A 15,793-nucleotide genomic window follows, 5' to 3' on the forward strand; every position below is an offset into this window, starting at 1 on the left:
CTGTTCCTTCCTCATGTCTGCATCATCACCCCCCCCCCCCAACCATCTCATTACTGTTCCTTCCTCATGTCTGCATCATCGCTGTTTTATGGGCTACCTGTCCAAATGTTGCAAAACTACAACAGCCGTCTACATTAGCTGTCTGGGCAGGCTGGGATTTGTAGTTTTGCAACATCTGGAGGTCCACAGTTTTGACATCACTACATATGTGTTAGTATTATATTCATAGGCAGGGGTGTGGAAAATAAAAGAAAAACTACTTGTCCAAGGGACTAAAGCGGAACACAATCTACTTGTCCCTCAAGAAAATCCACTTGTCCTGGTAGATGAAATAATTTCAACCAAAATAGTCTGATCCCCCCACTAGACCACCAGGGATGGATATAAGATCCCTTTAGACACTGCTGACAGCGGTGATCTTATGGGTTAATAGGCGATCGCAGTATGTCAGGGTATTAGCGGGGGGAGAGCTGTAGATCCTCTTACACCCCAGACAAGCCCAGAAAAGTCTAGATGTAACTTTTTGATCACCGTATAAAAATTTCTCATATGAAGTGACCAAAAATGAACAATTCTGGACTATTATTTACATTTACACCGTTCACCGTTCGGTTTAATTAACATCATATTTTATTAGTCTGGACATTTCCACATGCAGCGATACCACTTATGTTTATTTTTGTACATTATTTTTATTTAAAGAAAATTGGAAACTTTTATTAGGAAAGGGGCTTATTCACATATATACGCACTTATTAAAATATTTTAATCACTATTTTTCCGTCTCAATAGGGACTTATGTGTTACTGGGGGGGGGGGGGGTTCTGCTTCTCCAGTTTATATGGTGCATTTTGTGTCAGAAAATGCTGGAAGTTGCATTTAGTTACTAGATAACTACAACACCCAGCATGCCCTGATACAGCCTATGGTTGTGTGGGTGTTGCAGCATGTTGTACTGTATAGTAGTACAGTTATGGTTATTGTGGAACATGCTGGGAGTTGTAGTTTGTGTCAGCTGCAGAGCCATAGTCTGTGTCAAGGAATACTGGGAATTACAGTTAGTAACTACAACACCCAGCATGCCCTGATGCAGCCTATGGCTCTGCAGCTGACCCGAACCAAAACTACAACTCCCAGCATGTTACACTTTATAGTTCTACAGTTTAGGTTATGGTGTAACATGCTGGGAGTTGTAGTTTTGGTTCGGGCGTGTTTGTGTGCATCCGTGGGGCTCTTGGTTGGCGGGTGAGTATGAAGGGGAGGATTCTGGGGGTGCATTTCAGTGCGGGTGCCACTAAAAATAAATAAAATTAGATGGCACAACTGCCCTAATGCCCGACGTGACAGTCCGCTCCTATACAAAACATTCATGCATACACATATCATACATACACCAGCCACTGCCCCCATATCATACATACACACACACCCCCGCCACTGCCCCCCTCCCACATCATACATTACATACACTCACATTATACATATACACCATACATATGCACACATCATACATACACCTGCCGCTGCCCACCCCACACATCATACATTACATACACACACACCATACATATACACCATACATATGCACACATCATACATTCACCTGCCGCTGCCCCCCCACATCATACATCACATACATACACACATCACACTTAGACATCATACACACATCATACATTACATACACATCACACTTAGACATCATACACACATCATACATTACATACACATCACACTTAGACATCATACACACATCATACATTACATACACATCACACACAGACAGACATCATACACACATCATACATTACATACACATCACACATAGACAGACATCATACACACATCACATATACACTCACACCATACATATACACCAGTGTTTCCCAACCAGGGTGCCTCCAGCTGTTGCAAAACTACAACTCCCAGCATGCCCAGGGCATTTTGGGAGTTGTAGTTTTGCAACAGCTGGTTGCACCCTGGTTGGGAAACGCTGATATACATCATACATACACCTGCCGCTGTCCCCCCATCATACATTACATACACACATCACACATACACTCACACCATACATATACAGCCACCCTTCCTGCCGCCGCCACCTGTATTCTCGGCCTCCTCACCTGAGCCGCCATGAGTGGACATCAGAGCTGTAGTAACCGCTGGTGTGAGGTGAGATTTCCGTCCTCCCCCTCACCCCCCCCCCCTGCTCTGTGTTTTCCCCGTACAAACAAGCAACCTCCATGTGGTGGATTAGGTCCTGTGGAGACAGATCAGGAGAGGGGGAGGGATAGAGCTGTGTGCGGGGGATGGAGCTATGTGCGGGGGATGGAGCTGTGCACGGAGCTGTCTATATCCTTTCTCTCACCCTGCTGTGTCTTCTGAGCTCCGTCCATCCTCCGGGAGGGGAGATAAGGGAACTCTGCAGTCAGCTGGAGGCTGCCGCCCCCTCCATGCACTCTGAGCGCCGGTGGGAGGTGTAGACTTCCATCGGCTTCTGCGCCTCACACCGACATTAAAGAAAAATAAAGGGGAAGTGTGTCTGTCCCTGCTAGCCCGATACAGGGCTAAATCTATGAACAATTCACCTGCCCGGCGCCCAAAACTACTTGTCCCGGGCGTCGGGCGATAGGATTTCCACATCCCTGCATAGGGTACATGTGTGGTAGTATTATATTCATAGGGTACAGTGTGTGGTAGTATTATATTTATAGGGTACAGTGTGTGGTATTATTATATTCATAGGGTACAGTGTGTGGTATTATTATATTCAGAGGGTACAGTGTGTGGTAGTACATTCAGAGGGCACAGTGTGTGGTAGTATTTATGGGGTACAGTGTGTGTGGTAGTATATTCAGAGGGTGCAGTGTGTGGTAGTATTATATTTATAGGGTACAGTGTGTGGTAGTTTTATATTCAGAGGTTATAGTGTGTGGTATTATTATATTCAGTGGGTACAATGTGCGGTATTATATTCAGAGGGTACAGTGTGTGGTAGTATTATATTTATAGGGTACAGTGTGTGGTAGTATTATATTTATAGGGTACAATGTGTGGTAATATTATTTTTATAGGGTACAGTGTGTGGTAGTATTATATTTATAAGGTACAGTGTGTTGTAGTATTAGATTTATAAGGTACAGTGTGTGGTAGTATTATATTTATAGGGTACAGTTTGTGGTAGTATTATATTTATAGGGTACAGTGTGTGGTAGTATTATATTTATAGGGTACAGTGTGTGGTAGTATTATATTTATAGGGTACAGTGTGTGCCAATATTATATTCAGAGGGTACAGTGTGTGGTACTAATATATTTATAGGGTACAGTGTGTGGTGGTAGTAGTAGTATTATATTTATAGGGTACAATGTGTGTTAGTATTATATTTATAGGGTACAGTGTGTGGTATTATTATATTCAGAGGGTACAGTGTGTGGTAGTATATTTATAAGGTACAATGTGTGGTAATATTATTTTTATAGGGTACAGTGTGTGGTATTATATTCAGAGGGTACAGTGTGTGGTAGTATTATATTTAGAAGGTACAGTGTGTGGAAGTATTAGATTTATAGGGTACAGTGTGTGCCAATATTATATTTATAGGGTACAGTGTGTGCCAATATTATTTATAGGGTACAATGTGTGGTAGTATTGTATTTATAGGGTACAGTGTGTGGTAGTATTATATTCAGAGGGTACAGTGTATAGTAGTATATTCAGAGGGTACAGTGTGTGGTAGTATTATATTTATAAGGTACAGTGTGTTGTAGTATTAGATTTATAAGGTACAGTGTGTGGTAGTATTATATTTATAGGGTACAGTGTGTGGTAGTATTATATTTATAGGGTACAGTGTGTGCCAATATTATATTTATAGGGTACAGTGTGTGGTAGTATTATATTCAGAGGGTACAGTGTATAGTAGTATATTCAGAGGGTACAGTGTGTGGTAGTATTATATTTATAAGGTACAGTGTGTGGTAGTATTAGATTTATAGGGTACAGTGTGTGGTATTATATTCAGAGGGTACAAAGTGTGATAGTATATTCAGAGGGTACAGTGTGTGGTAGTATATTCAGAGGGTACAGTGTGTGGTAGTATTATATTTATAGGGTACAGTGTGTGGTAGTATTATATTTATAGGGTACAGTGTGTGGTAGTATTATATTTATAGGGTACAGTGTGTGGTATTATTATATTTATAGGGTACAGTGTGTGGTAGTATATTCATAGGGTACAGTAAGTGGTATTATATTTATAGGGTACAGTGTGTGCCAGTATTATATTTATAGGGTACAGTGTGTGGTAGTATTATATTTATAGGGTACAGTGTGTGGTATTATATTTATAGGGTACAGTGTGTGGTAGTATATTCATAGGGTACAGTAAGTGGTAGTATTATATTTATAGGGTACAGTGTGTGCCAGTATTATATTTATAGGGTACAGTGTGTGGTAGTATTATATTTATAAGGTACAATGTGTGGTAATATTATTTTTATAGGGTACAGTGTGTGGTATTATATTCAGAGGGTACAGTGTGTGGTAGTATTATATTTAGAAGGTACAGTGTGTGGAAGTATTAGATTTATAGGGTACAGTGTGTGCCAATATTATATTTATAGGGTACAGTGTGTGCCAATATTATTTATAGGGTACAATGTGTGGTAGTATTGTATTTATAGGGTACAGTGTGTGGTAGTATTATATTCAGAGGGTACAGTGTATAGTAGTATATTCAGAGGGTACAGTGTGTGGTAGTATTATATTTATAAGGTACAGTGTGTTGTAGTATTAGATTTATAAGGTACAGTGTGTGGTAGTATTATATTTATAGGGTACAGTGTGTGGTAGTATTATATTTATAGGGTACAGTGTGTGCCAATATTATATTTATAGGGTACAGTGTGTGGTAGTATTATATTCAGAGGGTACAGTGTATAGTAGTATATTCAGAGGGTACAGTGTGTGGTAGTATTATATTTATAAGGTACAGTGTGTGGTAGTATTAGATTTATAAGGTACAGTGTGTTACAAGAGGGTACAAAGTGTGATAGTATATTCAGAGGGTACAGTGTGTGGTAGTATATTCAGAGGGTACAGTGTGTGGTAGTATTATATTTATAGGGTACAGTGTGTGGTAGTATTATATTTATAGGGTACAGTGTGTGGTATTATTATATTTATAGGGTACAGTGTGTGGTAGTATATTCATAGGGTACAGTAAGTGGTATTATATTTATAGGGTACAGTGTGTGCCAGTATTATATTTATAGGGTACAGTGTGTGGTAGTATTATATTTATAGGGTACAGTGTGTGGTATTATATTTATAGGGTACAGTGTGTGGTAGTATATTCATAGGGTACAGTAAGTGGTAGTATTATATTTATAGGGTACAGTGTGTGCCAGTATTATATTTATAGGGTACAGTGTGTGGTAGTATTATATTTATAGGGTACAGTGTGTGGTATTATATTTATAGGGTACAGTGTGTGGTAGTATATTCATAGGGTACAGTAAGTGGTAGTATTATATTTATAGGGTACAGTGTGTGCCAGTATTATATTTATAGGGTACAGTGTGTGGTAGTATTATATTTATAGGGTACAGTGTGTGGTATTATTATATTCATAGGTTACAGTGTGTGGTAGTATTATGTTAAAAGGGGACCGTGTATGGCAGTGTTATATTCAGAGAGCACAGTGTGTGGCAGTATTATATTCAGAGAGAGTGTCTGGCAGGGTTATGATAATAATTGTTTTCATATAGAGGATCAGAATGCGCTGAAGCAGGAGGTGTAATTAAGGGGGAGGGGGAGGGAGGCGGTGTAATTAGTGGGGGGAGGGAGGTGTAATTAGAGGGGGGTGCCAAACAAAGGGTCCGCCCCGGGTGCCAAATGCTCTAGGTACGCCCCTGCAGCCTATGGCTCTGCAGCTGACCTAACCCAAAACTACTCCCAGTATGCCCTGATATGGCCTATGGCTCTGCAGCTGACCAACCCAAAACTACATCACCCACCATGCCCTGATACAGCCTATGGCTCTGCAGCTAACCTAACCCAAAACTACTCCCAGCATGTTTCACCATATACTAGTATAGTAAAAGTAATTGTGCAACATGCTGGTAGTCGCATTTTTGGGTCTGCTGCAGAGGTATAGGCTGTATGAGGGCATGCAGGGTGGTGTTGTTGGTTGGTTAAGGGGTTACAAAGTAACAAAAACTATGCAAACTGAGTATCCTTGTGATTGTATTCACCTGAGAAATAATTTCACCGCACAGTGAATGAAGGATCGGCGCCGCAAAAAATGTTATGGCAAAATAAAGAGTTTTGGCTCTCAGAGGAAAGCTTAAATTTCCTGAGTTGTTAAGGGGTTAAAATAAATTCTGTGTTATGCTTGGCAGATTCTTATACCAGGAGATCAGAGGAGAATCTTATATCTTCAGATTATAAAGCAGATGATGATATCACACAAGATACATATGAAGAACATTCCATTATCCCAGATACACCCTCAGCCCTTCACAGCCAAGATCTGTCATCTCATCCTTATATACAGGTCCTGTCTTCTCAATTATCACAGAAAAGTCACAGAAGGAATGTTGGACATCAACAAGCTCACACAGGAAAGAAACACTATTCATGCTCAGAATGTGGGAAATGTTTTCCTTTTAAATCAGGTCTTGTTATACATCAAAGAACTCACACAGGAGAGAAGCCATTTCCATGTTCAGAATGTGGAAAATTTTTTACTCAAAAATCATATCTTTTTGAACATCAGAGAACTCACACAGGAGAGAAGCCATTTCCATGTTCAGAATGTGGAAAATGTTATACTCAAAAATCATATCTTGTTGAACATCAGAGAACTCACACAGGAGAGAAGCCATTTCTATGTTCAGAATGTGGAAAATGTTTTACTCAAAAATCATATCTTGTTGAACATCAGAGAACTCACACAGGAGAGAAGCCATTTCCATGTTCACAATGTGGAAAATGCTTTACTTGTAAATCAAAACTTGTTAGACATCAGAGAACTCACACTGGAGAGAAGCCATTTCCATGTTCAGAATGTGGAAAATGTTTTACTGCAAAATCAAGTCTTGTTAATCATCAAAGAACTCACACAGGAGAGAAGCCATTTTCATGTTCAGAATGTGGAAAGTGTTTTTCTAAGAGATCAAGTCTTGTTTATCATCAAAAAACTCACACAGGGGAGAAGCCATTTTTATGTTCAGAATGTGGAAAGTGTTTTATTGAGAAATCAATTCTTGTTCATCATCAAAAAACTCACACAGGGGAGAAGCCATTTCCATGTTTAGAATGTGGAAAATGTTTTACTATTAAATCAAGTCTTGTTTATCATCAAAGAACTCACACAGGAGAGAAGCCATTTTCATGTTCAGAATGTGGAAAATGTTTTACTCATAAATCAGATCTTGTTAAACATGAAAGAACTCACACAGGACAGAAGCCATTTTCATGCTCCGAATGTGGGAAATGTTTTACTGAGAAAAAAACACTTAACAGACATCTAAGAATTCACACAGGAGACAAGCCAATTCAGAGCAATACATGATGCAGATATCACATCTATATATTAACCATGTACATAGGATATCTGACATATATCATATACTGCAGGGGTCTCAAACTGGCGGCCCTCCAGATGTTGCAAAACTTCAACTCCCAGCATGCCTGTGAGGGGAGTCAGCTTGTTATAGGTTTTTATATAACCTTTTATAATAATCCTTTATATGATTATACGCCATTTTGTATATCATCACTATGTTGTCTATAGTCCACCATCTTGTCTATGCTCCTTCATTATGAACTGAGTGTGAACTTTACCAGAATTATAACCAGGAAACTTGTAAACAAGAACCACAACTGCTGAGTGTACAGAAAACTCCAAGGCTACTGAGTCTGAAGACGTTCACACTTCCCGTCCTTCCTACTTAGAGATAAGACGCCTGTTTGTAACCAGGTATCATTGGGCAGTTTGCCGTCCTTTCATCTTTGCCTATAAGAATTCTGCTGTATGTAGTAAACGTCAGCAGACGCTGTATACAGATCCCAGTCTGTGTCATTTCTTCCAATCTATCAGGCCTGATTGATAAAACATTTCCAATTTGGCCTCGAACAGCAAATGTACCTGAAGGAATGGGTTAAATTCCTTAACATGGCCGACAACGGTTATCTGCAGCCAACGGCTGTCCGGGCATGTCCTGGCATGCTGGGAGTTAAAGTTATACAACATCTGGAGGGCCACCAGTTTGAGACCCCTGATATACTGCATCTCCAAACTTGTTACCAATTGTTAATAAAGTTTTCTTTCTCATATTATTTATTATTCTTATATTCATCTCCGCACACTGGACTTATAATAAATGTAATATTGTCCCTGACGTTGTATATAGGGAATGTAACGCGTCAGTGTTGTCCCCGCCCCCTTCTCATTATGATTATAGAGACTTTAATTCAAGGCATCAGACAGGATCCGCGCATCTCCCTTGAAGATTGTCTCTTCTGAACATAAGACGCTGCAGATACTTTTATTTATTACAAACCCTAGACGAGGCAGCTAAAATCCTGGGCGGCTAAAGGACCCGGTCCATCTGATGACTAGGATATAGCTTATGACACATAAAAAGGCTGATACTACAGGATAAAGGACCCAGTCCCTCTGATGATTAGGAAATAGCTTATGCTACATAAAAAGGCTGATTCTATAGGATAAAGGACCTGGTCCATCTGATGATTAGGAAATAGCTTATACTACATAAAAAGGCTGATACTATAGGATAAAGGACCTGGTCCATCTGATGATTAGGAAATAGCTTATGCTACATAAAAAGGCTGATACTATAGGATAAAGGACCCTGTTCATCTGATGATTAGGAAATAGCTTATGCTACATAAAAAGGCTGGATACTATAGGATAAAGGACCTGGTCCATCTGATGACTAGGAAATAGTTTATGCTCCATAATAAGGCTGGATACTATAGGATAAAGGACCTGGTCCATCTGATGATTAGGAAATAGTTTATGCTACATAAAAAGGCTGGATACTATACGATAAAGGACCGGTCCATCTGATGATTAGGAAATAGCTTATACTACATAAAAAGGCTGGATACTATAGGATAAAGGACCCGGTCCATCTGATGATTAGGAAATAGCTTCTACTACGTAAAAAGGCTGATACTATAGGATAAAGGACCCGGTCCATCTGATGATTAGGAAATAGTTTATGCTACATAAAAAGGCTGGATACTATAGGATAAAGGACCTGGTGCATCTGATGATTAGGAAATAGCTTATACTACATAAAAAGGCTGATACTATAGGATAAAGGACCCGGTCCATCTGATGATTAGGAAATAGCTTATACTACATAAAAAGGCTGATACTATAGGATAAAGGACCCGGTCCATCTGATGATTAGGAAATAGTTTATGCTACATAAAAAGGCTGGATACTATAGGATAAAGGACCTGGTGCATCTGATGATTAGGAAATAGCTTATACTACATAAAAAGGCTGATACTATAGGATAAAGGACCTGGTCCATCTGATGATTAGGAAATAGCTTATAATATATACAAAGGCTGGATACTATAGGTTAAAGGAGCTGGTCCCTCTGATGACTAGTGTTGAGCGGCATAGGCCATATTCAAATTCGAGATATTTCGCAAATATATGGATGAATATTCGTCATATATTCGCTAAATTTGCATATTCTTAATATTCGCGTTTTATTTTTGCATATGCGAAAATTCGCGTATGCAAAAATTTGCATATGCGGAAAATTAGCATATACAAGAATTAGCATAAGCTTAAATTCCCACGCCAGTCTCACACAGTAGTATTAGAGCCTTCTTTACACCACACAAGCTGGAAGCAGAGAGGGATGATCACTGTTATGTGTACTGTGAAGAAATAAAACAAAAAACGAATATTCGTAATTACGAATATATAATGCTATATTCACGAATTCGCGAATATGCGATATTCACGAATGAAATTAGCATAGGAAATAGCTTATGCTACATAAAAAGGCTGATACTATAGGATAAAGGACCTGGTCCCTCTGATGACTAGGAAATAGTTTATGCTACATAAAAAGGCTGGATAGTATAGGATAAAGGACCCGGTCCATCTGATGATTAGGAAATAGCTTATACTACATAAAAAGGCTGGATACTACAGGATAAAGGACCTGGTCCATTTGATAATTAGGAAATAGCTTATGCTACATAAAAAGGCTGATACTATAGGATAAAGGACCTGGTCCATCTGATGATTAGGAAATAGCTTATGCTACATAAAAAGGCTGATACTATAGGATAAAGGACCTGGTCCATCTGATGATTAGGAAATAGTTTATACTACATAAAAAGGCTGATACTATAGGATAAAGGACCCGGTCCATCTGATGATTAGGAAATAGCTTATACTACATAAAAAGGCTGATACTATAGGATAAAGGACCTGGTCCATCTGATGATTAGGAAATTGTCAGGATCTGGACTGGTATGCGGGGAGGACACGGATAGTGAATCCTCTGTGCCAGAGAGGCGATGACATGGGCCGTACCAGGAGAACGGAGTCTTAGGGATTACTGGTATTCACCAGAGCCCGCCGCAAAGCAGGATGGACTTGCTGCGGCAGGTAACCCCCAGGTCAACCTCTCTGGCAGCTGAGACAGGCGCGGTACACAAGGCACGGCAAGGTCAGACGTAGCAGAAGGTCAGGGCAGGCGGCAACGGTTCGTAGTCAGGGGCAAAGGGTCTGGATAAAACTCCTCGCCAGAAGCCTGCAGGCTTTCTCCTTCCTCTGCCAGCTCACAATAAACGCTTTCACTGGCACAAGGCAACAAGATCCGGCGAGGACAGGAAGGGGAAGTGGGTTCATATAGTGTAGGAGTGATTAGAACTGATTGGACCAAAGGAGCCAGAGACAGGAGCAGGAAAAGTGACCTTGGGAGAAAAACAGAATAACGGTTAAAAACAACAGGCTTGAGCAACGAAACATGGAAAGAATTAGGGATGCGGAGAGAGGGAGGAAGATGAAGTTGATAAGAGACAGGGTTAATTTGTTTTTTGACCTTGAATGGGCCTAAAAATCGAGGACCCAACTTGTAACTGGGTATCCGGAATCATATGTGCGTAGCAGAAAGCCATACCTTGTCAACGGGGGAAAAAACAGGAGGAACCCTTCTATTCTTGTCGGCATGTCTCTTCATACGGGAAGATGCCAATTGAAGAGACTTTCGAGTGTCACGCCAGATAGAGGAAAAATTTTGAGTCAGTTCATCCACGGCAGGAGCTCCAGAAGAAGTGGGCATAGGGAGGGGGGGAAGAGGGTGACGGCCGTATACCACAAAAAATTGAGACTTGGAAGAGGATTCAGAGTTTTTAAAATTGTAAGAAAATCTGGCCCAATGCAGAAGGTCGACCCAATCATCTTGATGTCGCAGGTAGTCACCAAGTATCTGGTTAACTCTTTCCACTTGACCGTTGGATTGTGGGTGGTAAGCAGATGAAAAATTTAATCAGATTTTTAATTGACTGCAGAGTGCCCTCCAGAATTTTGAAACAAATTGAACGCCTCTGTCAGAGACTATGTGCGTGGGAAGCCCGTGGAGACGAAAAATTTGAAGAAAAAACTTGTTTCGCCAACAGTGGCGCGGAAAGAAGACCAGGCAGAGGGACAAAATGAGCCATTTTAGAAAAACGATCAACGACCACCCAAATGACTGTTGCCGTGAGAAGGTAGAAGATCAGTGATAAAGTCCATAGCAATATGGGACCATGGCTGTTCGGGCACTGGCAGAGGAAGGAGAAAGCCTGCAGGCTTATGGCGAGGAGTTTTATCACGGGCACAAACTGTACAAGCCCGAACAAAATCAGCCACATCCTTCTCCACGGAGGACCACCAATATTGTCGGGAAATTAACTGAATGGATTTTTTGATTCCAGCGTGGCCAGCTAAGTGAGAGGAGTGACCCCATTTGAGGATCTTTTTTTGTCAAATTTCTTTTTATTTTTTTCTTGAATAAGTAAACAAACATGCAGGAAAACAAAAGGTGGTTAAGGCATATAAAGTAACGTAAGTGCAGTTTGGCAGGTGCAGCAGCAGCCAACCAAGCGAATCATAGAAAGTGAGAACAGCAATTAGTGTTAGCATACAAAATTGCGCAACCAATACAAGAACGAGCATAAGCCCGATGTTAATACAGGGACCCTTTTAACATGAGATTAGGACAAGATAGGGTATGGGGGGGGGGGAGAAGGAGGGGAAGTGGAGGGGAGTGCAATATCAGGGATTCAGGTCAATGCATAACTCAGATTATATTTCGCTAAGAGTGACATCATGTTTTAGCAAAGGTTGGCCAGGGAGACCATATGACTTTATACTTATCATAGGATCATCGTGCCCTGTGTGAAAGTTCCTCAAATCTGCATATCTCGTGCACCTTCTTTTTCCACTCTGAAAGGGATGGTGAGGAATTTTGTAACCAATATAGAGGTATTAGAGATTTAGCTGCTGCAATTTAGTGGGTGGCTAGGGAGTGTCTGTGGGGGGAATAATCTGGAGAAGCCAGACCTAGCAGGACTAATGAGGGTGTAAGAGTGATCTGTTTTTGCAGGATATGAGAGATCTGCATATCCACTTCCTTCCAGAAGGAGGCAATGATGGGGCAAGTCCACCAGACATGCAGATGAGTGCCAATCTGTGATTTACCACGCCAGCAGAGATTTGTTTCCGACAGTTGGTGATTGTACAGAAATTCAGGGGTTTTGTACCACCTCGACACAATTTTATAATGCAACTCCTGTAGCCTAATACACCTCGAGTGACCATGAGATCGGGTAAGTATAGAGGTCACTTCCTCATCAGTGAAAGTTACACCCAGTTCTTTCGCCCAGGACGCTATGTAGTGTGGAGGAGTCTGTTCTCTGGCATGAGTCACCCACTTCAGGCACGCAGACAAATTACAATTCTTGTAGTTGGTAGTGGTGATAAGCTCCTCAAACTTCGTGAGAGGCCTATTCGTTTTATACTTTTGGGCAAATAGAGTGCAGCAATGAATGAAGTGACTGACATGCAGAAAAGAGAACCTCTGAAACGGTATGTATGATTGCAGGGTGTGAGCACCTGGCACCTCTCCACCCCCAAAGAGCTGAGCAATAGGGATATGGTTTAGTTTCGACCACATAGCTGTAAAGGTTGGTTCCTCCAGGTCCACAGCCGCAGGTATAAGGCTAGCAGGAAAGAAAGGGGAGAGGGCAGGGGATAGAAGAGGGGAGAGTTCAAGCTAGACAGAGGTCATACCCTGATACAAAAGATGTGGAGATATCTCCTAGGAGAGGGCAACCAGAGAGTCCGGAGGAGTTCTCTAGATGGTTCCCCTTGTGGCGCGAGTGCTACCTCTCTAGTAAGAGAGTACGATCTAACTTCATCTAGCCATCTTTGGAGCTGAATAGCTTTATAATGGTTTCTGACATCCGTAAGGCCTATACCCCCCTCCCTAGGGTGTCTGGTCAATAAGCTATGTGTCAGTCTAGGTTTGCTTTGTTTCCAGACGTATCTTGAAATACTGATTCTCATATGGCGGAAGAATGTGAGAGGTAAAGCGATAGGAAGCATCCTCATTTTGTATAATACTTTAGGCATCACATAGCACTTAACTACATTCTTTCTGCAAAACCACAAAATCATCGGGTGGTCATATTCATTCAGTATTTGGTTGATTTCTTTAAGCAAAGGTTTAAAGTTGGCTCCATATAATTTGGCAATTGAGGCAGTAATATTAACCCCTAGGTACTTCAGGTATGAGGCAGACCAGGGAAATGGGGACAAGCCTTTTAGCTTAGAAAGACAAGCGGAGGGTAAGGATACATTGAGGAGTTCCGATTTAGACAATTTACTTTAAAATTGGATACCGATCCAAACTGCTCAAACAACTGAACCAGGCAGGGTAGGCTTTCCGTAGGGTTGCTCAGCAAAAACAGGAGATCGTCTGCAAATGCCAATACTTTGAGTTCGCCCCTCGAAGTATGGCTCCCTGCTATTTCCGACATCTGCCTTACTTTCTGTAGTAGGCTCTCCATCACCAGCACCAATGAGGTGGGGCAGAAATCTCTTCATACGCATGGAGAGTAATTTCGCCCAGATTTTGAGGTCTAGATTAAGAAGAGAAATCGGTCTGTAACTGCCGCATTCCTCAGGGTTTCTTCCTTCCTTAGGGAGCAGCGTAATATGTGCTTCTAACGTTTGTTTGGGAGGCAATGTCCCCTGGAAGAGCGCCGCGCAAAAGTCGGTGAGGTGGGGCAGCAATGTGGGTAGGAAGGCTTTATAGTAGGCAAGAGGAAGTCGGTCTGGACCTGGGCTCTTACCTGGGGGAAAAGAGGATAAGACCCTTTTTACCTCTTCTTGAGTTATGGGGAGTAGAAGTTCCTGTGCCATCATTGGTGTTAACTCAGGGAGATGCAAATCCGCCAAGAATTCATCCGTGAGCCATTGGCGGCCTTCCAACTGTGAGCATGTGTCAGCTCCTCTCAGATTGTAAAGTGAGTCATAAAAGTCTCTGAATGCCTTAGCCATGTCAAGTGAGTTTGTGTGGGTAAGCCCTCAAGGGGTCTTAATGGCGTAGATGTGACTTTTGGCCTTAGCCTTTTTGAGTAAGGACGACATAAGTTTTCCTCCTTTATTCCCGTGAGCATACAGTTTGTGTCTATAGTGTAAATATGGTTTCGAGGATCTGTCCTGAAGGAGTTGTAGAAGTTGCTCTCTAAGAGATTTAAGTTGCTCCTGTAAGAGTAGCGCCCTAGAGCGTTTATGGGATCTTTCCAGGGACGAGATCTGGGACAGCAGGTTGGAAACTGACAATCGTCTTTCCTTCTTAAGCCTAGCTCCCCACAAAATAAATATACCACGTATATATGATTAATGGGCCTCCCACACCATGGGTGCTGAAGGACCTGACTTGGTGTTAATGTCAAAATACATGTGTAGCTGTTTTTCAACATCTCCCTTAGCTTCCCTATTCTCCAGAATACATTCATTTATTCGCCATCTCGAGGGCAGAGGAGGAGAGGAGAAAAGGGATAGGGAAATAGAGACAGGAGCTTGATCAGACAGGGTAATAGAAGAGATCCCTGCGGCTCTGAGGTCCTGTTAAAACTTGTAGTGTACCAGGAAATAGTCCAAACGTTGGTATGAATTATGAACAGCGGAGAAATACGAGTAGTCTTTTTCCATGGTATGGAGAAGGCGCCAGGCATCTGAAAGAGACATGTCAGTTAGTTTAGAGTGCAATTTGGCAAGTGCCCTAAAGGAAATGTGGGATTTCCCTGAGGTGGAGTCTAGAATCAGGTTTAAAGTAATATTCAGATCACCCCCTAACACAATAGGACCCTCCGCAAACAAAGCTAGCTTGTCCAGGATCTGTAATAACCAGCTGACCTGGTGTTGGTTAGGAACATACACATTTGCTATAGTAAATTTTAGTGCCTGTATCTGAACTTTCAGGAAAAGAGCCCTACCCTCTGAGTCCCTGAACATATCCAGGACGCACAGTGGCAGGGATCTATGTAACGCTACAGAGACCCCCCTAGATGCTCATGACTCTTGAAAGGAATGGAACCATCTATCAAAGTGTCTCAGAGGCAACCTTGGTATTTTTGATTCTTTAAAGTGGGTTTCTTGTATTAGCAGCACATTCGCTCCCTGTTTCCTGGCCAGCTCTATTATGTGATGCCTCTTATTGGATGTATTAA

At 41.4% G+C, this 15,793-nt stretch overlaps 1 protein-coding gene across 1 annotated transcript in view; it reads left to right on the forward strand.

The window, feature by feature from the left end:
* Positions 1 to 15,793, forward strand: part of LOC130340272 (gastrula zinc finger protein XlCGF26.1-like) — a 54,978-nt gene that overhangs the window by 4,014 nt on the left and 35,171 nt on the right. The window contains exon 2 of the mRNA XM_056554164.1: positions 6,409 to 7,536. Coding sequence (XP_056410139.1) covers positions 6,409 to 7,536 — 1,128 coding nt within the window. The remainder of the gene's footprint in view (positions 1 to 6,408; positions 7,537 to 15,793) is intronic.

Source organism: Hyla sarda, unplaced genomic scaffold (genome assembly GCF_029499605.1).
Source record: "Hyla sarda isolate aHylSar1 unplaced genomic scaffold, aHylSar1.hap1 scaffold_580, whole genome shotgun sequence".
Taxonomy (NCBI): Eukaryota; Metazoa; Chordata; class Amphibia; order Anura; family Hylidae; genus Hyla; species Hyla sarda.